The sequence below is a fragment of the Siniperca chuatsi genome, linkage group LG18 (assembly GCF_020085105.1).
Source record: "Siniperca chuatsi isolate FFG_IHB_CAS linkage group LG18, ASM2008510v1, whole genome shotgun sequence".
Lineage (NCBI taxonomy): Eukaryota > Metazoa > Chordata > Actinopteri > Centrarchiformes > Sinipercidae > Siniperca > Siniperca chuatsi.
The window spans coordinates 25,221,952-25,248,579 of record NC_058059.1 but is presented as its reverse complement, the minus strand read 5'-3'; the positions used below and the strand labels follow the sequence as shown (position 1 = coordinate 25,248,579).

The following is a 26,628-nucleotide window of genomic DNA, read 5'->3' as shown; positions in this document are numbered from 1 at the left end:
TAAGTTTCTACTATCACTCCACTTGTTTCTTGCAGTGTCGTCCACTCGACTGCGCGGTCGGTCTTCATAAACAAACTGATTTATTAATAATGCGACAATTCAGGAGGTTTAAACATCACTACCACCAATTCACCAGTGGACACACATATTCAGCCATCTTGTCTTATTTTTAGGCTCATCAGACAGGAGGAGGCGCATACCGTTCCGGATCCCCCACAGCCTGGTGTTCCTTCCTGACAGAGAGGAAGTCTGTGTGGCTGACAGGGAGAATGGACGTATCCAGTGTTTCATAGCTGAAACTGGAGAGTTTGTCAAGGAAATAAAGAAAGAAGAGTTTGGAGGGGAGATGTTTGCTCTCACCTTCAGTCCTGCTGGAGGTGAGTTCACTGACTCACCTGGCCAGGGACATTCATCACATCTCATCCACTTATCGCATGCTTTATTTGTGCTGTTGCTCAGTTATAATGCCAAACTGTGGCTATAGAACTATTTAAACGTTGTGTTTTATCTTCCCATTAGGGAAATCTTGCATTATTCACCAGGGTTATCTTGGCTTGGGCTCAGACACAATTTATAACAGAAAGCTGCCTGTATTACAAACTGGAGGTGTAACACAGGCAGAGAGGGTCTGACAAAAGATGCTGTAGAATTGCATTATCTGAAATGTAGGATCCCCTGTTTTTGGAGCTTGACCCATACTATAGGGTAAAAGTCAGGATATCTTAGCTAGAAATGCTAGAATACGCCTTCTAATAAATGTTTTTAATTCAATGATTCCCTTTACATTGTGCAATCATAAGTGCTGAACAATTATTTGTGTGTGTGTGTGTGTCTGTGTGCACGGATGAAGATGGCTTGATCTTTGCAGTAAATGGGGAATCTCCATATCGCTCAGCTCCACTGAGAGGTTTTGTAATAAATTATTCAACCAAGGATATATTGGATACCTTCAACCCAGAGAAAAAGGTAAACACACACAGATTCTCTCTGGTTTTCACTCATTCCTGTCTATACTATACTGAAACACTGATGTAGGCTGTGTATGATTAAAGACAGCAACTTATCAAGCCACTACTCATTCATCATCTTTGTGGATGGATGACATACAACAAAGGTCCTCAGCTGGAATTGACCCAGGGATGTTGCAGTTACATGCTTCGTAAACCAGGTGCCCACCAGAATATCCCACCCATCCACTCAGTCCATTATCTATATTCCTGTATCCTTTGTAGAGTCACAGGGTGCTGGAGCCTATCCTAGCAGACATAGGGATGAGAGGCAGGGTACATCTTGGACAGGTCGTCAGGCTATCACAGAGCAGACACATATAGACAGACAACCATTCACACTCACACCTACTGTATGGGCAATTTAAAATTGCCAGTTAACTTAATTTGCATGTCTTTGGACTGTGGGAGGAAAGCGGTCCACCCGCAGGACACAGGGATTCAAACTCAGAACCTTCTTGCTGCGAGGCAACAGTGCTGCCCCAACCCAAATTAAACTGAGTCAATTATTGACTCTGATATCTGACTGATATTTCTATGCAGCTGTGTTTAATGTGGAATGTGTAATTTAATTGAATGTACATTGTTATAGATACAATTGCAGTTATTAAAGTATGCATAAAAATCTCTAAAACCTGTCACTATAAAGTATTGTACATGTGACCAGTATGTCAGAGTGAGAATGGAAAAAGCTGAACTGCATTTCTATTGTTTTCACAGCCTAAGTTATAAATACAACAGAAGTCTGAGAGTTAATATAGTGGAAAGCTTCAATATTCACCAAACTGTCAAATTTAGAAATTAAGTTCTGTACGGACTCACAAATTAGTGTGGTTGATACAGAACTGGTATCAGATATTTTCACGAGGTTTGCTAAAGCATTTGTCAAGTTTTGTGAACAGCACATATTATTCCAAGACATTTGTTGTCACTGCAGCCTCAATTTTTGGCATTAATCCAAATGTTACAAAAGTTTTTTCCAGAGTGGTAAGAATCTGCAAATCAATTTTGGTAGTATTTGAACATATCCTTTTGAAGTTGCCAAAGTTGGAGTTATTTTGTTTTGTAAATTTTGAAAAACCTATAGGTTACAGTGACTTTCTGTACATATTGCAAGATTTGTTTTAAGAAAGTTTTGGGTGCTGTATTGCTAAGATTTTTATGATTTAAAATTCACCCTCTTTCATCAGTTACAACCAGATTTCACATGCTGACTTGAATATAACCCTAGATCATGTCTACTTAATATCAGAAAAAATCTTTTCATCAATTGTAAGATATACACCTTCTGAGCTTGTGCTGCCCCTTAAAGACAGAAGATTGTGCAGTGACCCTCAGACATAACATGTGACCATGTTCACCACATTTGGTAGCAATAGCACAAAGAAGACATTTATGAAAGTTTAATTTCTATTCAAGTGGCTTTATTGGCGTGACTGCACCCAATACAACATTGCCAAACCAATTCAAAACCAAACCAATCATTGCTGGCTGGCGTAAAACGCCGTCATTACCAGTGCGCCAGCGCGATTTGTCTGACCCAGTACCAAAACAGATTCACTTAGGTCAAAAATAAGTGAAATTACTTTTATTAAGGAAAAAAGTCAACTTATTATAAAGTGCACAAATCATAATCAAGATAATCACAGCGATCAAAGTTGCATTCAAAAAATACGGCAACCCTCTCTCTTCTACCATGCACACAGGTGAACAGGTGATTTTATTAACTGTCACTGCCCATATCCATGTGAGCCAACTCTTACCATAATTACCACAATCACACAATAATAAATGACTCTCATAAACCCTAATGAATAACAATACCAAAATATAAACCATCACAAACCTTAGTAATATTACAACAAAATTCACTTAATTCTTTCATGGCTTCTACAACAATAGAGTGCTGGGACCCCAAATAACTTTTAAGAGTGACTTTTAAGAGGAAAAAAAAAGATTTTCTTGGAGCATACAGTTCATAAGTTATTGAGTAAAACAGAAAGTTGTTATGGGGTCACCAGTTTGTTAATGTTATCGACCAGCCTCATTAAGGTGTTCTCGCCTTGTTACAACTGTGTCGACAACTGACAAAGTAGCTGAGAGTGTTTCTCTCTCTGTGGCTACTTGCTGCTTGTGGATTGCAATTACCTCCACCGAGGTTGACTTTTTTTGTGGGTTGTCTTACGACATGAGAATGCATCGAGACCTGATATGAGCTAAGTAAAATTTGGGTTTGTAGCTTACTTTGCTAGCCTTATGGCGTTGCACATGCTGGGGTGCTCTAGCCTCGGCGGTGTTTGGACACGTTCCATGAGCTAAAAGTTAATCAGGGTCCAAGCACCACCAGTATTGTTTTTGTTCTGGTTTTTATTATTAGCTGTCCAAACAACAACAGTGTTGGAACTAGTGCTGACCACATTCTCACTGGTCAATCGTAGGTATTATTTCAAGGAGAGAGGCGCTTCTTAATACATTATTCTTGGGGGCGGGAGGGACATGTGCAGACCTGGCGTATTTTATTTTTGAGCAATAGGCTATATTGTGCTAGAAATAACATTGATTATGAATAAAAATAATATTCAAATATATTTTACTCAAGAAATGTTTCTGTTTTAATAATTGTATGATTTAATAGACTATTAGACAGGAAGTGAACACAGGGGGTTTTCACAATTTTGAACTCGCTCAACATAAACTGCTAGGCCTAATTAATTACTGAACATTTAGCTAATCTGCTCCAAGCTAATTGACAGTGACACCATGTCAAAGAAATCTTCACCAGTGTGGAAGCATTTTGTTAAAAGGATTACAAATAAGTCAAATGTAAACTTTGCTCACAGCAGTTTTCTTATCACAGCCCAACAACCAACATGACATATCATCTAAAAACGGTAGGCATAATAATTTTTTTTTTCAGGTTATCTGCTAGGATGCTCCGTCAACTTTTGTGTTTAACGCATAGGCTTTGAGTGTGAACATAATAGAATTGGCATATTTCAATATGTTTGGTCTAGTAAATAGCCTAATCGTTTGGTTTGAAATATAACTGCAGGCACATCTCCTTGCGACAGCATCGATGGCTCCAGGGTCTGTCAGTAGCAGCAGTTACACCCAGACCAAGCTGGATGTCAGTCCTCCTCTCTCATCAAAATAGAAAAATGATATCATGAATGGAATTGTCGAATTTATTTCTTGCGACTTGAGGCCCGTTAATGTTGTGGAGTTAATACAACGCAGCGAGGCACTAAGCTTTAGCACATTTATGTGGATATCTCTTCGAATGGAGTCATACATGACTGTGACTGCCCCAGAGTGGAAATTACAGAGCCTTGTTTTTGAGACAAAATAAATGGAAGAGGCACAGACGGGCAAAAACATTGCTACATGTTTCAGTGAAGTTACTGATGCATGGAATTCCAGGAGCAAAGAGAGTTTCCATTGTAAGTGACAACGTGGCTAATATGGGACTCTGTATGGAAACACTAAAGGAATCAGATGAATGGCCAGATGCGCAGAGCGTCAGGTGTGCTGGGCACACCTTGCAGCTCTGTATTAACGGTGCACTCAAACAAGACCTGATTCGTCGCACCATGGCTGCTGCATGACATCTTGTAGAACATTTCAGAAAGGGACACAAAGCAAAAACTGGGCTAAAAGAGAAACAGGAGCAGCAACATGTCCCTCAACATGAACTGATTCAGGATGTCTCTACGCGTTGGAACTCAACCTATTCAATGTTGGAGTGACTGCTGGAGTGACGCTGGCCCATTACCACAGTGCTTCCTGACCCAAACTTTACCAAGAAGAATGAGTGCAGTACACTGAATCTTGGAATGCGGTTGAGGGCATTACAAATGTGCTGAAACCCATGATAACTCCGTCTGAGCTACTGTCTGAAGAGGACATACACTTTCCTATCTGCAGCAATACCTATGCTGGCAAACTTGAAAAGATGCCACCTGGAAATTGACAGTAGGTAGGAACTTAAAAACCGATGACCAGCAGTGTATACATTACAGCTACAGTGACAGACCCTCGTCTCAAGCAGCTCTCTTTTCTGGATGATGAAAAACAAGATGTGGTTTATACAGTGGTTGCACAGCTGGCAGACTGACTGAGTGCACGCAGCACAACCGGAAGCAGAGGACGATATATTATTTCATTTGGAGACTCTAATGCCCTTTTGGAATTGTACATATTTATTAAGTTTTGGAGATTATAGTGCTTTTTTGGATTTGGGCACTTTATTTTGTTTTGGAGCCTAATGCGGTATTGGAGTTTCGCACTTTCTTTTTGGAGACCCGCTCTGTTATGGGATTTTTATGTAGACTAAATTGTTCTCACCTTGAGCTGGTTTGTTTAATAAACGGTCATTAAAAAAGTACGTTCCTGTTTGTAAAGAGTAAATGCTTTAAGTTAATTGCCTGTTTTGTGTTTTTGAAATCACACCTGTAGTTCTAGGTTCACACAGGTCCTGCTGTTTATAATAATAATAATTATTATTATTATAAAATAAGACAAAAACAATTATCTTAAAATTATTTTGTATATTCCTCAGTAGTTCTTGTGCTGGGATCACCAGTTGATCCCAGCAGCTATAGTTTAGTATATTTTAGTATTTATAGTTTCAGAAATCATGAATATGTGAAGGTGAACGCTGGTCAGCTGAGTCTGTTGTTATCATTTCAGTATAGAATATTTAGGTTAAAAATAATTTATTATGGTGCAAATAATAGCTTTTTCTGTTTATTTATGTCATTTACGCTACCAGGTAGAGTGCACTGTGGCCAGTTTCCAATCTAGAGATAACGTGCATTTTTTTCCCCCCATCGACCAATTGATTGGTTGAAGAGTGAGAAGAATTGCAGTCGACCAAGATTTTCTTTGGTTGGCTACAGCTCTAGTTGGAACCCTATTGTTTTTGTTCCCTTGGGCTACAGCTCATGACAATTACTCTTGCCTGGCATTATGTTCACCATTTGCAATTCCTGCTTCGTTCTTCTTTACCCAGAGGATGGTAATGACAAATGGCATCGAGCACCTGAGGCAGGGACTGACAGATAATGCTTGTACTAGTTAAAACTGCATGCTGCTTGCAGAGAGGGCTGCAGGTTCGAAAATAGTCATACTGAGGCTGACTTCCCTCCCTCAGGAATGCCTGCCTTTAGCCCTCCCTCAGGTTTTTGGTATCACATGCCAATATAGGGTGTTATTTCCCACGTTGAGAAAAAACAGAAGCTTGATGAACCTTTGGCCCTCAAAGTCGAAACTTGGGCTTCCGAGTTTACCCAGATTAAGGCCCTGCCTTTGAATTTACAGTCTGTCAGCACCCCCACTGCTACTGCTGCCGCTGCCACCGATGCTGCAGAACCTCCAGGGCTATGATAATGAGTGAGCTACACTATCCTGAGTTGCTACCTAGCATGACGAGGATACATTGTCCATTGCACTTTCAGGGAATCTTTCTTACTGATAGGGAAGCAGGAGATCATTCTTCCCTCCCCTTAGTGATAGGTTGTCAAGGGTCGGAAACAGAAACCCTGAAGGACAATGAGGCCTTCAGGGTGGAATGACCCATTCCACAGTTAAACAAGCCATTGAAATGGACATATCATGGCTTGGTTTGGATGCTAAGCCTGTGGAGTCTGCTCCCTCTAGTGCCTTCTCGGCCATCTGTTTTCAAGGTTACTCCCTCTGTGCTATATATTGACGAGCCTCAGAGGATGCTGGTCTGACCCTAGGCGTTCTTCAACCTAATGACTGCAAGGCTTTGGCTCCTCTTCAGGATAAGACATCACACTGATGTCTACCTTGACTCTGGCCCACTGCCAAGTGTGGCTTGCTAAGTCCCGCTTATCAGGGGTGCAGGAAGACACTACTCACACTCCCTGTCATTCCAGGAAAGTTGTTAGGGCCTGCTGCCCAATAAGCCCTGAAACGTAGTTTGCAAGTGCATTTATCCTAACCACCTTTGACTAAGATAAGCCCCCAAGGTTCAGTGGGGTCAGCATGACTGTTGTCAAGCACCCCCTGAGGTCTCTGATCAACAGGAGATTTCCGCACTTCTAAGATAAAGGGTGCCATCGAGTATGTAGACAGCTCAGCAGGTTCTACTTTACTTATTTCCTAGGAAGAAAGGATGACAGCTTTCACCTGATCTTAGGTGAAAGCTGTCAACCTTCAGGAACTGGTTCTACCGATCAGGTCCCCTCCCCCAAAACCTCTCTCTCTCTTTTAAAACCTAACACGGCAGTGGTGGATGGCCGCCCACCATTCAGTCTGGTTCTGTCCAAGGTTTCTGCCTGTTAAAAGGAAGTTTTTTCTTGCCACTGTCGCCAAATGCTTGCTCATGGTGGGATTTGTTGGGTCTCTGTGAATAATATTATAAAGAGTATGGTCTAGACCTGCTCTATGGGAAAAGTGCAATGAGATAACTTCTGTTATGAATTGGTGCTATATAAATAAAACTGAAGTGAATTGAATTCTTTGTTGTGCTGCGTCAGAAGGAGATTGGTTTACAAGCACTGATTTCAAGGATTCAGGGATTTTCATATGCCAGTGGCACCCCACCACAGGTAGTTTCTTTGTTTTGCCATTGAGGGACAGGTGGACCAGTTCTGAGTACTAACTTTCAGGTTCTCTCTCACTCCCATGGTCTTTACGAGGTGCATTGTGGTGATATGTTTACCGTCAATAAAATGTTGTCCTAACCCTTTCATCTTTCACATTTTAGTGTAAATGGTGAAATCAGTTGAAACAGACAGTGTGTTCACAAACATCTGCTGCTTATCTTACACAGCATTAGATGGAACCTTTTTGTTCACACTTAATGGGCCATTGGTGTGTCATCCTAACAGGTCTCCCAGCCCCCACAATCTAGATTGAGTGTAAGGGCCTTTGTAACACAGAAAACAAATTCTCTGTTTTGTTATCTGCTACTTTCTGTTGAGGCAAACACAGCACTTAAGTTTCTCTTAATTTTCTTCTTCTTCTTTTTTTTTTTTTTTAACTTAACCTATGGGGGTTTTCTTCACAAAACAACACTCATCGTGTGTTTGTCCAGGTTGGGTTCAAATGGGTATCAGCTGCTTGAAAAGGTAACTGATATAGACATTTTCATCTCTATTTAGGTGATCAGCTTAAATTGGAGGTACAGAGCTGAAAATGTCTGAAAATCAGCTGACTATCCAGCTGCCTTAATTTGCATCTGCCTAAACAGATGCAAACACAAACTCACTGAAGAAAAATTCCACAAGTGTTTTGTGAATGGAGCATGTAAACCTATTTCACTTTCATTGATAATACAGTATACATTAGAAATATAAAAAAACAACAATTCAATGTGATCCTTGGCCAATAACACACACAATACAGTATATATGAGATGCTGTCAGTGTTTTTTTTTTTTTTAACTTCAAAGTCATTAAGGTGAAATGTGAGGGTAAAATCTGGGTTTTTGCTGTTAAAAACGTGAATAATAACTATTGACAGCTAGATGGGTGGCAAACATTATTAAAGTTCCAGCAACTACTGTAAGTCTTGGAAACATAAGCCATTTTCACATATTAACTCGTACAATGTCTGGAGAATCAGGTCCGGACATTGTCCGGAGTTACCCTTTCACACTTGTAGCGCACAACAGGAGATTTTCCGTGTCAGACGTGTTCTCACCTATTGGAAATACTCCGTTTGGTGTAGGCAAGGGGTGGCGCCTGGGTAGAGCGTGCAAGAGGAGGAGGACTTATCCGTAATGATGGCTGTTTTTGCATTGATATCAATACAACATTTATTCGGACTGGAAGTAGGGGTGCTGAGGGGGCTGCAGCAACCCCTAAAACCAGCCATTATAAAAACCATCAATTGAACCATCAACTTGCAGCAGCGAGAGAGAGCAAGAGAGTGGACGAGCAAGACAGAGGGAGCATGCGAATATGGAATATGGACAGAAGTGTCGACGTAATATAAAAACTTTCTTTGATCATGAAGCTTAATGTTGTTCTACAATTATGTGGTTTATCAGTGAAGTGTATGAACTACACTGCAAACTGGAGTCTCTGTTAACAGGGACAAACAGATAGATAGACATTATATACGTCTCTATGAAACGTCTGTATCATCACTGTGCTGTGTCCTTGTTTGGACGTATCCATAATATCAATGATAGAGTCGAAAGCAATATGCAGGCAAGCAGAAAAGAGTACAAAGCACTACAGCAGCTACACTCCGTGCAATATCATCAACACGCCCACTCGCTCGCTTTGAATTCTTTGGACATTGACCTGCTCTATTCACACATGGGTTGAATCGGACATTACACAGACTTTGTACTAGGGAGCTGGCAGGGTAAAGTCTGTTTAATGTCCGGTCCAACTGATTCGGACATTTCAGATTCTCATATACAGCTCGTCTGGGTAATGTCCGGGAAAGTTCAGGGTAGCAGTGCATGTGTGAATACGGCTATACTGTGCAAAACATCGGCTAAACAAATAGACATGATTCTGCAGTGTACTGTGGGCAATCACATATTGGTTTATGTATGAATGTGTTTTTGTGAAGGAAGCACCATCCCTTGTGGGAATGAATAGCGCTTGAATAGGCATGTTTATTGTGGAATTTAGACATGGCTTGTGAGTCAAAAGGAGGTGGGCGGAGACTCCCAGTGGCTGAAAAATACCTGGAAACTGGATTCTAGCCGGCTGGCAGCCATAGAGCCTTCGATTGGGAGCACAATTTTACCCATTTTCAGTGTCTGTACCTGTGTGGTTTAATTGGTCTGTTTCTGAACTATCTACCCGGTAACAATCCCTTCCATGGTTTCCATCAAGAAGCGCTTCAACAATACAATGCTAATCGGAAAACAAAGCATCAAACTCATGTACATAGAAATTTCTTACCTTATGCAAAACAAAAGGTGTCCCTATGAGGCAATATAATAGATTAAACTATTATCAACTGTAGTTGCTTTCCTGATATTTCTATCATCACTACATCTATCATTCAGTATACAAAGCATAAGGTTTCTGCACATTTCTAACAAGTCATTACCATAATTGCCTAAATCTATATGTACATTGGGTGATTTTCTCTTTATTGGTATGTCAGACATTCCCCAATGGTTTTCCCCAATGTTTTCATCTCGTTTCAGATTATCATAATCTGTCAGAGCAACCTCATGTCTTTCTCGAGTATGTGCATTCATATCACCACAATCAAGAAAATGGTGATTTTCAGTACCAATATCCAGAATAATTTGTTAGTTCTTCAAACATACCAACATTAGAATATCTGGTTTTATAGGGTGGGATGTAAACAGCCAGAAGCACAAGATCTTTATCTTGTATTTTAGTAGATGTTTTTATTATTTTTTGCACACATCTGCAATATTATTACTCACTGCAATAATCACTTCACCGGACCGCCAGTTTGTAAGTTTATATTGGTTACTAACAAACATCTCTTTAAAATTCGTCAGAATTTCCGGGGTATCTATATAATCTGTTTTAGTCTCACTGAAACACAGTACATCATATTTTTGACATCTGTCAAAAGTCAAAGTCTCTTATCAGGTCGCTAGCATCACCCAGTTCACACATGTGACTTTGTTGCTATTAGGCCTTGACCACGTGATGGATATCCAACTATTACATCCTGTGGTGGTCATCGAGAATTCATAGAACGTTAGTTACATTTGTAACTCTTGTTTTGTTGCCTGAGTAGCTGGTGAGACTTTGGATGTACCTGCCAAGTTTGGTTGCTCTAGGTATTGCAGTTTCTGAGATCCAGATACATTTAACATGATTTTAAAGGTCCAGTGTGTAACATTTGTGCGGAGCTATTGGCAGAAATGGAATATAATATTTATTAGTATGTTTTAATTATTGTATAAACACCTGAAAATAAGAATCGTTGTGTTTTCATTACCTTAGAATAGGCCGTTTTTATCTACATAGGGAGCGGGTCCCTTTCCACGGAGGTCGCCATGTTGCACCAGCATCTGCAATTTTACTGCTAGATGCCGATAAATCTTACACACTGGACCATTAAGGCAGAATAATAATAATCCAAGCAATTTCAAACATTTCTATACTGTATGAATTTGAGATTCCTAATGCAAACAGCGGTGAAATTTGACCTAGCTATAGTAAGCCAAGCTAAGCTGAGGTTTGCAAGTTTACCAAGTTAATAAGTCTGAACTTATTGCCTACCTTCTGAACCAAACAGACATGTACTGTTCCCACACCATTGTGATTAATCTGAAACCAGTCTTTTGGGATGGCGGTGAATAATTTTTGTTGCCTAGACTTTTGCATTGAGTTGTATTTTGCTTCTTTTGCAGGAGTTTAAAATGCCTCACGACATAGTTGAAACCAGGGATGGCAGCGTCTTTGTCGGGGATGCAGGCACTAAATCAGTCTTCAAGTTTACCACTGAGAGTAAGCTAAGATGAATCAAAACTATTAAATGTTCTCATGTGCAGTATCCACCTTTACTTGTGTGTATGCAGTAAGTAATATTATGATTCACTGTTAACTGTCTTTTCCAAGATATTGGTGAGAATACAGAAATCTTTTTATATATACAAGTACTTTTGGTTGCGGCTTTGCAGATGAATTCTCTAACTGTAATTTAACTTGCAAAGTTATTAACCTGTATCGACCACTGCATTTAAAAAATACCTTGATTTTTTTTTCATCTTCATTTTTCAGAGTTACATCGCTCTGTCAAGAAAGCTGGAATTGAGGTTCAAGAACTTGAAGGTATTCATCATGATAATAAAAGTTCTTGCTGCTGCTCAGGGTCCAGCCTGTTGCTGCTGATGTTATTTGCTGACACTATGAAGCAACACACACCAGTGGCATGTGATGCACTTCAAAACACCTGCAGCCATTGTGTTCTGTGCAAGCCCTTAGAACAGAGGTGTATCCCAACAAGTTGATGCATGTCAACCCGAGATGACGCTCATCAACTTGTCCGAGTATGTCTCTCTCCTGTTTCGATGTGTGTCAAGATGTGTATCAACGTCCAGAAAACAATATTCAGTCCCCAATTAGTACATCCTGGCTACTGTACCCTGACCACTTCTTCTGTCTGTATGATGCGTCCAGTGTGTGCTATGGGCATTACAAAGACTCGGACCAGTGCAAGCCGCATTCCAACAATTTGGTATTTTCCTGACCTTGAAATTCGCTTTGCCCATCTGTCTGATAATTTTGTGCTCAGCGCTGTGTGCAAGGTGCACAGATGGGAGGAGAGGCGCATATAGGTGGGAGTTTGATTCAAATTAGGCAATGCAAGGTTGTTGGTATTTGTTGAATAGACATCTCAGAACCAAGTATGAATGTCAAGGTTAAGAGCCACAGATTTGTCAACTCTACAGGATCATCATGTGTTGATTCTGAAATGTCCCTACTTTGGCAATGCCTAGTGAGAGTATTAAGAAAGACACAGGGGCTGACAGCAAACCACAAATCTGAGTAGCATGGCAGGTTGTTTAACAAACATTACTGAAGTTAACAGCCACTGCTTATTTCTGTTACTCCAGCTTAATCTGAGTCAGATGTCAAAAGCTTATTAATTCTTATATTAGATTTTTTTTTAAATTAACTTTTGCTTTTTATCTCCAGAGAACAAATGAAATTATGTAGTGACGTAATGAAAATGGTACTCCCAATGAGTTATTCTCTTGGTTTGGGCACACCTGTTGTGTGGTTGATTCTGTGTGAATAAAATAGAAATGATGGAATGGAAACCCTTTTAATCATAACATTTCTCTCTGTGTAGAAATGGAGACATTTGTCCAAACTAAGGTGAGGCCGGAGCACAACATGTCGAAGACAGCAGCCATCCAAGAGAAGCAAACTGTGGCTCACCCAGTGGAACAGGCACAAGAGGAGAAGAAGAGTGCAGCACAGCCAAACAGAGAGCAGGGGGTACTCCCAGCCATCGTCACCACCCTGCTGCTTATCCCTCTGCTGGTCGTCATCTCCATAGGAGTCTTTATCTGCTGGAGGAAAAACAGTATGTATGATAAGGCCATGGCACAGTGTACAGAAGAGGGTCCACAAGGTTTTGATATTGAAGAACACCACAAATAAATAGAAATTAGGCTACATACTGTTATGGACAGAAGGGCAGGAGATACCGAGATGGAGGAAGATGATATTTTATTGACAAACAGCAAGGTAAACACCGTAATGCACATAAGTGGTGAGGTGATGGAGCAGTAATGGTAAACTAATAGAGCACAGATACAGTCATTTGTCTTACGGATGTGTAGATCGTAGATGGGTGGAAACTCGAAGCTTCGGGAATCAATGTGAAGAGTCCTTTGTGTAAACGAGACCGGACAACAGGCTGGGGTGAGTGGTGTGCTTTTATCCCTGCTGTGATGAGGTGCTGATGGGGAACAGGTGTGTGTGATTAGTCACATGACCTGCTGAAGTGGAACCGTGTGAAGAGCGCAGTGAGCTTGGCGTGGATTTAACCTTTTAGCATCCCTTAGGTACTCCTTTGGTCTTAGTTCCCTTAGTTCTTATGGTCTGTGAGTACCGTAAATGGGTGCTTTGCATCCTCCAGCCAATGCCTCCACTCTTCCAGGGCCAGTTTAATGGCTAGAAGTTTCCTGTTACCGATGTCATAGCTCTTCTCTGCCGGGCTAAGGTTGCGGGAGAAGAAGGCACATGGATGATGTTTAGCTGGATTGCCGCTCCTACCCCTGTGGTAGAGGCGTCTACCTCAATGACGACGGGCTTCTGTGGATCAGGGTGAACGAGGAGAGGTGCCCTGGTGAATGCTTCCCTCATGGTGTTGAAGGCTTCGTTGGCAGCTGGTGACCAGCAAGTAGAGACTTGGGCTTATTACGGAGGAGGTTGGTAAGAGGGTTTGCGATGGAGCTGTAATTCCAGATGAATCTTCTGTAGAAGTTGGCGAACCTGAGGAATCTTTGGAGCTCTTTGATGGTGGATGCAGTGGGCCAGTTCCTTATGGCTCCTACCTTCCCCTTGTCCATTTGGATGTCACTGCTACTGATGTTGTATCCAAGGAACTGCACTGAAGGTTGATGGAAGGAGCACTTCTCGGCTTTGAGGAATAGCTGGAACTCTCTCAGGCGTTTCAGGACCTCCTCAACGTAGTGGCGATGTTTTGCCATGCTCCGGGAGTAGATTAGTATGTCATTGATGTAGACCGGGACAAACTTATGGAGAAACTCCCAGAGAAACTCATGGATGAAATCCTGGAATATGGAGGGTGCATTGACCAGGCCGTATTCACATATCCGAATGAGGTTGTACGCGCTGCGGAGGTCCAACTTGAAGACAGTGGCACCACGTAGATGTTCCAGAGCTGCTTGGGACGACGGGAAGAGGATAGTGGAATTTCACGGTAATCCGGTAGCCCGGTAATCCACACAAGGCCGCAAGCCTCCGTCCTTTTTAGCCACGAAGAAGAAGCTTGAAGCAGCAGGGGAAGTAGAAGGACAGATGTAGCCCTGACTTACTGCCTCCTCGATGTACTCCTCCATGGCCTTCTGCTCCGGGATGGATAAGGAATAGATTTTCCCACGGGGCACTGGCTGACCCGGCAGCAGATCGATGGCACAGTCCCATGGTTGGTGTGGAGGCAGCTTGGCAGCTCTCTTAGGGCAGAAAACATCAGGGGGGCGTAGCAATTCACAGACTGTTTCTCCAGCGGACTCTCTATGGAGATAGAGCAGACAGGTAGTGTCTCGAAGCGAGAAGTAGAAGGGTGAGTGCTGTGCTTTTATCCCTGCTGTGATGAGGTGCTGATGGGGAACAGGTGTGTGTGATTAGTCTTCTGGTGAGGGAGAGCGCTGTGATTGGCTGACGGTGGAGCCTGGCGTGTCTGTGACACATACTTCCATTTGACATGGTTTAAAGGATACAGTAGGTTCACATTTCCTCCCGCCCATACTGGCCTCCAAAAGATTCCTAAAGCAGTTTCAATGAGTTAGACAAATTAAGTGGGTATATTACAAAGTTAGTCATTTTTGCAAATTCCCTCTCGTACCTCCACGAACATTGTTTGCCTGCTGAACCAGAGGTAGTAGTAATACAAAGCGGTACTAAAAAGACAGAAACTTTGGAGATTACTGAAGCCTCATATTAGCTTTGGTTGAACTCTGCAATGCATTTTTAGTTTAGATGGCTCAAAAAGGAGGACTTAATTGTGAAAGCGGGGCAGGAAGAAATTGGTTTGGAAAAAAATAAAGGTCTAAACCAGCACTACAATTGGTGGATGATCTCAATTTATAAATATTTGGTCAGAGCAGAAGAAAGAGAAGGAAAGAGCAGATAAAACACCAAGAGCAACAAAAGAAAAGGAAAGAGCAAAGAGAGAAAAGAAGAAAGTGGCCCAAATTGAAGTGGATAAAGTAAGAGCAAATTGAACCAGTGTTTTATATTAAGAAGGCACGCACCTTACTGCCACCTTCTGATGAAAAGTCAGTGGATCGTAGAAAAGGTTTCAGTCCAAGATGGCCCAGTACAGTAGTGGAACCATTAGGTCCGTTTCAGGTGAAACTAGCTATTAACAGATACTCAGGCAGATTCCTTCCTGAGGGCAGGGCTTATGTAACACAGAGTAGCTTAAATTTCCAGTTCCCATCCAATTTTTTCACAATTGAGAATGAGGAAATAGGAAGAAGTACTAGACCTGTGGCTTAATTCCTGTGATGCCTACACTTACCAAAAAATCAGAGACCTCATTTTGTAGCGATCTGCTATCACTACCACGGGAGGTATTATATTTTGGCTCATCATCACACACCCATCACTATAACAGGCACTCCCCCACTCATAAACCAGTCCATTCATTCACCACCTTTAAATGGCAATGATGCTAAAATCCAAGATGGCTCCGTGCTACGAGGAAGTGGTGAGAGCGTCCTTTCTGAGCAGTAAGTTGACTGTTTGGCGTCCGTCTTCTTTGTTTTCTGGCTTATAGTCCATGTGTATATAAATTAATTTGCTTTCTTGTGGAGAACTTCCTGTCTGAGCCTTCTTCGGACCTTCCTTGGAGTTCAATGCTGCGACAGCTGCAGCGGTAAACCGCGACTGACTTGACAGAAAACACAGACTGAACTTGACTGGACTTTGACTCACAGGTAACTCCAGGTAAAATCTGAATATATTTTGGTTTCCTTTTTCTTCTTTTTTTTTCTTTATTCTTTTTTGCAAGTGAATTTAACTGAACTGATCGTTTCACAAGTGAACAGAATTTAATTGAACTAAATGATTGCAGAGCTAGAAGTGAATATTATTTTGTTTTGGAGATTTGGGAAATATGGACTGGAATTCAGAGTTCCTGAGATGAACTACTTTGTATTGTCCTCGTTGTTTTTGCCTGCACTTGAACTGTTAATACACCTAACTAAATTGAGATTTATCTGTTGTGGTGTTTAATTGTTTGTTGGCCTATACTATAATGTTTTGCTTTTGGGACGGTGATTTTGAGGGTTCAAGATATGAGTGCGAGGTTTGATTATGCTCTATGCTTGAGTGCTGTGTGCAGTTGACTAACTTAAAAATATTGATTCTCACACCTGACAAAAATATTGTTAGGTGGTGACCTAACTGGCACCCCAAGCAACCAGTCATTCCATTATACCGCCATGTGAAATACAGTAGAAATCATTTGAATGAGGGTAAAGTAGCCTGAAATGTGCAGCCCATCTAGCTGATGGTTATGAGGTGGCTCACAAAGGTAAGACTAGTGAAGCAGTTGGAAAAAGGAGGCCAAATGACAAACAGAGGTGGGAGAACAGAGTCTGCTATCCTCCACTGCCTGAACTGAGCAGTTTACCACCCTGCCAGTCCTGGCAAGGTGCTTCTAGTCAGCCATCAGGGTGTACTGCCTCTAAAATGGCATTTGGAGTTTCTCTGCCACTACTGTTATAAATTTTGGCATAAAAAGAGCAGTTGCCCAAAGTTGCATGACAGGCATGGTCCAGCTAAGCCAGTTGGACTGTTAGCTGTCGAGAAGAGTTAATGATGATCATCAGGTACGCTGTGGGACCCCAGAGCAGCAAAAATCTCAGCTATCATGTTCCCGTTAACTGAACACAGCTCATGCAGTTTTTGGGTGTGTGGAGTTTTGTTCCCAGATTTTAACATTCACCTCAAGCACATTTCCCAGATTTTAACATTCACCTCAAGCACATTTCAGGCAATTTCTACGATGGAACACTCCTGGACGAATGAGGGACTACACCGTCTTATTTCAGGCAATAGCAATTTGGTAGCTGATGCCCTATCCAAGGTCAATGTTGATAAGATTGTGGTAAAAGTTGCTTTGAAACAATTGGGTTTGATGAAATTTAAAGGTAATATCAAGTGAAGACATTAATGTAAGACTTGTTTGCAAAACCACTTCACAAAGATTGTGAACCATCTGAAAAAAATTAATTCCTTCATACTTTAAAAGGGGCAGCTTTTACAGAATCAGAATCAGAAATACTTTTTGTTACAGTAGCTCGTCTTTACGTCAGTGCACACAGGAGAAAGTACTAGAAAATGATATGATACACTAAATACAAGCTAAATACAAGCCATTTCCTAAAAATGATAATAAATAATAGAATGCTAAAAACAGTACACACTGCTCTGCTTTGTTGTCTTTTGTACTCTTAATATTTGATCAGCATTCAGCTAAATATTGTTGAATATTGTTTGTTTGCAGACCGATGTGAGGCGAAAACTGAACCCAGCTCTGTAGGAGGGATCTTGGGAAAAATAAGAGGTAAGTCGTTTATTTATTAAAAATTAATTAAAAATAAAATAAGTATTTATATTCTGCTTTTTACCCACTGTATCCTGTCTTTGACCTGGGCAGAGTTCTCATCACCTCCTCCCTTGTTTGTGACCTGATTCTGACACAGATTTTTTTATTAATGTGTATTATAAATGTACTTTTTAAAATTAGCAAGCCTATGCTTTGTAATATACTTTAAACTTAACTTCAAAGCAAACTTTGTTTTTCTATACAAAAGTGGACCAATGCATCTCAAATTTAAAAGGATAATGTTGGCGCTGCACTGATCATTACGGAGGTACTGTAATTTCCCAGAAAAGTAAAACACAGGCTTTGAAAATTATTTCATTTTATTTTGATATTTTTTGCATTCTGATATGTTTTTCAATGACGGTCAGTTTTTTTTCCAATGTCACTGATTTTCAGTTTCAACTTTCTGTCACCGTTTTGGCGTGGAGAGGAGGGGTCTGAGGGGAGGGAGCAAGGAGAGAGATTTACATATAATCTGCAGGCACTAAACCCCTCTCTTTCGCTCTCTCTCTCACAATGAGATAATTTCTGTTATGAATTGGCGCTATATAAATAAATTGAATAAGGAGAGAACGTCACTCTTCCTGAACCAGCCGTCCTCTCGTCCGCTCCGAAGCCTCTGGCATCACCGCAAACCTACGGCAACGGCTTCCACGTGTTCACCAGGAACTCTAAAACAGCAAGTAAGTTTCTTTCTGCCGTTGTTTTCTCATTTAGAACCAAGCTGGTTAAGTTAACTTTTAACTGATGTTATGCTGGTCTGGCAGAGGTCCGCTGGAACAAGTACTAACGTTAGCTAAATGTGACAGTTAGCTAACTTTAGACTATGTGAACAAACAACAGCAGAGAGAAACAGACTTAACTGTGGTTTGGGAGTTCCAGGTGAACTTGTGAAAGCTGTCGCCGTAGGTGTGCGGTCATGTCAGAGGATTACTGTGGTCAAACCACCTGCCGTTTGGATGAACATCTATTCATGCAGTTACGTTACCGGTGCTTGGAGCAGCTGAAACTCATACTCCAGCAGTCATTTCTCACATTTTATTTACCTTATTATTGGCTAAACTAGCTCACTTCCGCATCATTTAGTAATCTTGCATTTTAGAGCAGAAGTAGTCTGTTCAGTGTCAATAGCTTTATAATCCTTTAACGTTACTCGCCAAAAAGTTAACCATGGGCAGCACAGCTTGCTCTGTGAAAGGATGTCACAACAACTGGAAGAAGAGAGTTTTTAAACCAAGACTGTTTTGAACATTGTCCTCTGACCTGCTCACAATGCTGTGGAGCCCCTTATGTCTTGTATCCACCACCAAAGGACGAAGAATAGTTGAGGCTTTGGCTAAAAGCGCAAAATTTGAAAAATCCACCAAAATGGCCATATGTTTGTTCATTTCACTTTGCTGATGGAAAACCAACAGACCAACACCTTTTCCGGAGGGCTACAAGGTAGCCATTAAGAAGCCAAGGAGGTTCTGAAACGGGGAATAAGTGAGTCTGCTTTGTTATTGTTCAACATTACTCATGTAACCCCACGCTACTGTTAGCTAGCTAAAAGTTACAGGTAAAACTATTGGAGGATGCACAAAGGTTTGTTGACAGAATAATAGAAATATATTAGCATGACATGTAATGGTGCTGATCTTGTGTATTTGCCTATTACACAGGGTCAGAATGAGAGCATACCTGATGTGACAATAACTGCATCAGAACTCAAACATGCAACGTCTAGCAATGTTTTCTTTGTATCCGCCCACTCCATGAGTTGACTGAGTTTAACGAGTTTAGAATTCTGTCTGATATCAGACAGCAAATGTCTGTGCAATCCTGCAATACTACAAATTAAATGGGTAAATATTAGCTGATAAAAATAATACTGATAATTACAACTTTTGGAGAGCAGGCCAGTAAAAATTGTCTTGGTGCCAGTAGGTTTCACACCCACTGGCCAGGCAAAAAATGTTAATGTTAATACAGTTGATAAAGATGATGGTAATGCACTATTATTATAGTATGTGGGCTGACATTATTTGTCTGTTTATATAAGTCTTGAGTTTTGACTTAATACAAATTATCAATAAAAATAAACTTTAAGCATGTATTTTTTGTACTTTTCTTCATCACAGATGATGTACAGCCAGCCACATTAACCTATAAACGTGGAAGTTGAGGAACCCAAATTAAAAGATGCGCAGACCCAGTGGGAAGACTCCACAATGAGCAATCACAGTAACTGCCTGAGGCCACTGAGTAATCCTCCACATGTGACAAAGGGACACAGTGTTGCAAGGACCTCCTTTACAAAGCCATACTGGCTAACCTCTTTCCACCTTTCACCTTTTGGCCCAGAACCTTTTGCCTTTGTACAGTGGCAGCTTTCAGCTCGACCCCATTGATGAGCTTCTGATGACACTGATGAAGCTCAAGCTCAACTTGCTCCAGGAATACCTTGCAGAGAAGTTCCGTTTTTGTCAAAGCAGTGTCAATAGAATATTAGCGTACTGGATTGACCTGATGGAGAACCACACGAGGAGCTACATCCCATGGCTGCCCAAGGAGACAATTGTTGATAAAATGCCCCAGTGTTTCAGAGAACACTATCCTGGCACAACCTGCACAATTGACTGTTTGGAAACCAGTCTGCAGAAGCCCCAGAAACCTTGACTCCAGGGGAGAATCTTACATTTAGTACTATGAACAGTAACACAGTTAAGTTCATAGTTGCCATTGCACCTTGATAATGTTCATCTCACCAGCATCTGGATGAAGGAAGTGACAAGTTCATCATCTTTAACTCACGGTTCCTAGAGTACCTCCGCCCAGGTGATGGCTGATCATGGCTTTATGATCAGAGATTTACTTAATGAGAGGACGGTAAGGTTGACCATCCCTGCCTTCACAAAAAGGGGCTTTCAGCTCTCAGAGGAGGACACCTATCGTACCAGAAGGACACCAAAGTGAGAATACACATGGAGCGCGTGATTTGCAGACTGAAACACTTCACCCCCAAGATGGATAAAATACTGAGAATCTGTGCTGCTCTATGTAACTTATGAGGGGATATCATTAATAAGGAAGCAGAATGAGAGGATGCAGAAAGAGAAATTTAAATGAACAATGCTACTATCATGTAATATGTACAGTAATGTGTTTGATTTTGAAGTCAAAGTAGCTTAATATTGATCAATAATAATTCTCTTCATAAACCTTCTCATTTTGTAATTCCTGTTTTAGAAAAGTACATATACTTAAATCTAGCATTTATTTACATAAAATCAATGATTTAATAAGTATCTTGTACATTTCCAACCTGTGGGTAAATAAGTCACCTCAGGGGACTGCATTGGCTTCTGCTGTGATGTGATGTCACTCTTGTTCGTAATTTCGTACAAGTACTGTGACCTTAAATTAACTTGTAACTTTACAAAAATAAATGGGAGTAATCACTTCAGTGTCATTTGATTGTTTTTTATTGCAACCAGCAAGTAATTTTATATAATACAATTACAATCAAGTTCAATAAACAAATCACACTACTAGCAATACTATGACAATTTCTTGAAAACATACAAGCCAACTTACACCCCAGCAGTCCACTCTTCTTGTACCTGCATTAAGTAAAGGAAATTGTTCAAAGGGTTTTGAGGGTTCCCACATTCATTTAAAACACTGAAAAGTAAGTAAATAAGAAACAACTTCTAATCTAAAGCTGGCATGCTCTCAAGCCAGTGCAGAACATGCCAAGCTGTACCTGCAAGAAGTAGCCCCGCGTCCCATGAGGTAGTTGCTGTGGCGACCCATTTACCATCTTCACATCAGAACCCCTCCTTGTGAAGAGGTCCTCCAGGCAGCTGCTTCTTCTCAGCAGAAGACACTGCTCCAACAACTCCTTTGAATTCAGTACTCCATCAGGCCTTGCAGATAACCAGGACTCTTCGATTCTGACAACAGTGCCTTTGTGCTGTATGGAGTATCCACATCCGTCTGACCACTGGCAGGCCACAGCCTCGCTCTTCTTTCCGTGGAGTGTGGCTGTATTACCATGGAACCTGGGGTCGGTTCTGTCTGGGACCTTCTTGGCGGAGCTAGCAGTGATTCTGATTTTCCTGGAATCATGCCAAAGATGAGAGGCACTCTGCTCCATGGTGACCTGCCTCAGTGCTGCAAATTTGCTCAGATCAAGTGCCACAAAGGCACCATAAAAACAAACTGCATTTTGGGCAGTTGTTTGTACCATCATGTTCTCCATGTAGCTGGGGTGCTACCTGGGATGGTTGTACAGCAGGTACAGCGTATGCCCATTTGTAAATAAGGCTTCCCACTGGAAGCCTCAATTGACTGAGGCTCTTTCAACTTCTCTTTGGAATCATATTTAGGGGTGGGAGGCAAATGTGAAATGTCAGTTGTTACCTTTGGTAGCTGGTACACATGGGTGGCTTTGTGATATTCAAAGCTGATATCCCTCAGCTGTTTGGGGCGAGGTTCCTTTGAGTGCCTGCATTCCAGCGCTGCTGCTCATCAGTACAGGCTACACCTGTAAGCCCACTGGACACAGCATTTTGAACCTATAAAACAGACAGCTTCAGATACAATTCTAAATAATAATTAAATCAAGAACCATCAATTTGGCAATAGATAGGTTAGTTTAATTTGGTCTCCAGATGAACAAAATTTTTAATTTAGGCTATATGATTCAGGCAACAGAATTGGTAGCATATATTTATGTGCACAATGATTTAAGATTTCAGTGGAAAAACAGGTGCGAGCATTGTTGAGGTCTGCAGTGACAACTATTTATAAATTTCAGCTCTCTGGTCCCTCATCTATTAAGTAATCTTTTGCCAGGTGTGCTTCTGTATGCTAACACTTTATCAAATCATAGACTTACCTTATTTGGTGATAGGTTAAAAACACATAAAAGCTATTCTTGACCAGGTATCAGGGTGAAGTAGCTGGATGGCTACAGTGTTTATTGGGGGTGATGTGGTTTACAGGCAGGTACAGGCAGAGAGACCAGTAGGCAGACAGGTAACAGGGAAGTGGGTTACCGTCTGGCAGTGGTGCAAACACGGAAGTGAGTCCAAGGTGGCTAAACAGTCCAACAGGGAGCAGGCCAAGTTCCAAATCCAGCCAAGGTCCAAAGGATACAAAGAATCAAAAACAGAACTCATGGTAAAAATGCCAGGGAACTCGGCACAGGAACCAGGTACAACAAAAAGTGCACCAAATGGCGACACACACAAATGTCAGGAACATCCACAAGATAGGAACAAAACTCAAGACAGGAGCAACACCAGACAGGACTCAAACCAGACAGTAATCACAATGATCAGACACTGAACAAAGAAAGAGATCCGGACTAAATACCCTAGGGGAGGTGAGACAATGAGACACAGGTGCAAACAATCAAGGAAGGGCCAACAATCAAAACTGGAGGGAAAGCAAACAAAGACAGGAAGTAAAACCACAAGACACACAAGGGAAGGAACACACTACAAAATAAAGCAGGAAGAGACAAAACCTCAAACTACCACACTTGTGCAGTACAACCAGAAAGTGCATAATCATAGATTAAAAAACAAAATAGTGGAGAGATAAAATACCTTACCAACCTTCCATAAAATTGAGGAGGCATGGCTACATGACCTCCCCTGACCAGCAATGTAGGAACAACCAGCTATCTCCACCATTCCAAGGCTACTTATCAGGACCCATGCTGTGTGGCTTGAAGTGCGTGATTGTCCCGGCTACCCATCAGCTTTCAAAAATACCATTCCAATTTCATCTTCGTGGTGTAGGACTTTGCCTAGCTTACCACTATGGAGGTACTGAATTGCTTTGGAACTTGTAATTCCTCATCGCAGAGCCATCTACACCAAGAGACACTACAAAGTAATTAAAAATGTTGTCCTCCCAGTCACTGATGGCTTATGGATGTGGTGCTATAAAACCATCCGATTGCCGTAGTGTAGCTGCTATATGTTCCCAAATTACATTCATTGTTGTCAACGCTATTAGCTAGCAAACTATGCTAGCACTAAACTGGAAGAACAAATACAATAATGTTTGAACCGGAAGGGAAAAAATGGGCAGAGCAGCATCAGGCAAATACAGTATTTTCTCATATAAGTAGTCAGAATCAGAATCAAAAATACTTTATTGATCCCCGAGGGGAAACTCTTTTGTTACAGCTGCTCACTATCACGTCAGTGCACACAGGAATAGAAGCTCTAAGCTAATCAAAAAGTCAAGCATAATAATGGGGGTGTGGTTGCCATGAACAAATAATGATCGGTCCCAAATACAAGCAAGGGGAAAAAACAAGGTGGATGAACTCCTGGTGCCTGTTTGTCCATGCCAACTAAGCATAATGTACATTTCCAGCACTTTAATTTACCAAACGGTATTTTGTCGTAACATACAAGTGCCACAAGATATCAGCAGCTACAGTATACTTTACTTGAGAAATTTCTTTTCATGCCACCTTCTACTTCTACTCCACTAAATCTAAAAGAGGGAAATATTGTACTTTTTACTTCACTGCATTTATCTGACAGCTTTAGTTACTACTTACTTTACAAATGAAGATTTTTGCAGAAAACATACGAAGACCTTATAAATTATGGTGTTTCGTTATAAATCAAATTATCCAACAGCCAATTAATTGGCAACTATTTTGATAATCATTTACATTTTATATGCAAAAACATTTCATGGTTCCAGCTTCTCAAATGTGAGGATTTGCTGCTTTTCCTTTCAGTTATTTAATTTTTTTAAAACAACCAAAACAATCAATTGATTAATCGAGAAAATAATCAGCAAATGAATCCAGAATGAAAATAATCATTAGTTGTAGTCCTATACAAAACAGTTTGCTCCACCTCAACCTACAGCAGTAAAATCCTGATTTTACATTAATGCATGAGTAATAATAATCTAATGATATAATATATAGTATAATAATATAACAGTGACAGGGGCCATTTTTCTGCATTGAGTAGGCCTACTTTCACTTTTAAAACTTAAAGTACATTTTCCTGATAATACTTATATGCTTTTACTTAAGTAACATTTTCAATGCAGGACTTTTACTTGTAACAGTATTTTAACAGTGTGGCATTAGGATCTGAACACTTCCTCCATCACTGGAAATGTACATTATGCTTAGTTGGCATGCACATTATATGACAGGCCCCTGAGTTTATCCACCCTTGTTTTTCCCCCTGGCCTGTATTGGGGACGGCCAGGCCATTGTTATTATTGACTGCTAATTTGAGAAAATACGATATAAAATGTGAGAAATGAATGCTGAAATACTTGACTTTCTTTGTCCTTTTTGGCCACTCCAAGCACCGGTACCATAACTGCATGAATAGACGCGCATCAAAATCCAAATGGCAGCTGGCTTGACTGCAGTAATCCACTGACATGATTGCAGTTATCCTCTGACATGACTGCACACCTACAGCAATGGCTTTCATGAGTTCACTTGGAACTCTCAAACCCCCCCAAAAAAATTTGTTCACATAGAGCCTAAAGTTAGCAAACTGTCACTATTAGCTAACATTAGTGCTTGTTCCAGCAGACCTCTGCCAGACCAGCATAACGTCAGTTAAAAGTTAACTTTAACCAACACGGTTCTATGTGAGAAAACAACAGCAGAGAGCAACAGACTTACTTGCTGTTGGAGAGTTCCTGGTGAACTCGTGGAAGCCATTGCCATAAGATTGCGCTGATGCCAGAGGCTTCAGAGCGGACGAGAGGACGGCTGGTTCAGGAAGAGTGACATTCTCTCCTTAGTATACAGATTATATGTAAATCATGCTCTCCTTGCCCCCTCCCCTCAGACCCATCCTCTCCACGCCAAAACGGTAACAGAAAGTTGAAAAACACATTAGAATGCAAAAAAATATCAAAATGAAATAATTTTTAATGTCTGTTTTATTTTTCAGTGAAACTTTTTTCAGTGCCAATACTTGTTTCAGTGACAATACAACTTTTTTCTAGTACAGATGTTTCAATGTTTCCTTTTTCAGTTCCAGGTTTTTTTTTCAATGCCAAATTTTAAAGTCACTGTCCTGGCTCCATAAAACTGTACCTGAACATTGATAACAAGTGGTGAAAAGTACATTTACTCAACTACTGTTAAACTAGGCATGTCCCAAAGTTTTTTCAGCTCAGATCCCAATCCCAGTCCTTTAATATTGGGTAGCTTCCCATACCAAGTCTGATCCGATACTTATATTTACCTAAATGTTGATTAAATATGTATCTAATACATTAAAAAAACAGCAGTAGATTACTTAATCTGACACACAACTTGATACATATACTGAGTATCCTTATTCAAAACTGTAAATTATTAATATGATATGAATGAAAGTTTAATGGGAAGAATGCGGCTGAAACTGATGTGACGCGATCCGCTGGAGAGAACACTGTTGGAGTTGTTGGAGTCTTTGGCTGAGTACAGACACCGGGTTGCAGAGACCACTTTAACCAGACAAGAGATGTGTTTAACTTTGGCCTGTCATCAAGTTAATTTCAGAATTAAATAATAAATTGACAGCTAATAAACAGCTAATGATGTTTGTCATTTTAACTGGTGAAAGCGACAGTGAGTGTTGCTTAAAAATGAGAAGCTGCTACCTGAATGTTTTGTACACTGATCTTTGCTAATAAGAGAAGAGGAGACATAACAGATTTGTTAGCGTTTAGTGAATCTGTGTGTTCTGACAACCTCTGTGTTAGAACTGAGTCACTCACCAGGGCCAAAAAAAATTTCACATTCACAGACACAAAATTTTGACTTGGATATTGTTGGGAC

General features: G+C 40.8%; 1 protein-coding gene across 9 annotated transcripts in view; it reads left to right on the top strand.

Annotated features, from left to right (window-relative positions):
• The window catches only part of pam (peptidylglycine alpha-amidating monooxygenase), a 104,880-nt gene that overhangs the window by 72,250 nt on the left and 6,002 nt on the right, over positions 1-26,628 (top strand). For 8 of the 9 annotated variants that reach the window (XR_006375555.1, XM_044174832.1, XM_044174831.1 and 5 more), the window contains 6 exons: positions 174-377; positions 851-966; positions 11,344-11,440; positions 11,714-11,764; positions 12,789-13,025; positions 17,706-17,765. Coding sequence is in view for 8 of the 9 variants with exons in the window: in XM_044174832.1 (XP_044030767.1) it covers positions 174-377; positions 851-966; positions 11,344-11,440; positions 11,714-11,764; positions 12,789-13,025; positions 17,706-17,765 (765 nt within the window). In the remaining variant the exon portion in view is untranslated. Of the gene's footprint in view, positions 1-173; positions 378-850; positions 967-11,343; positions 11,441-11,713; positions 11,765-12,788; positions 13,026-17,705; positions 17,766-19,222; positions 19,293-19,927; positions 21,248-26,628 lie in introns of those variants that run through there. The other variant, XM_044174835.1, reaches the window with a different exon arrangement.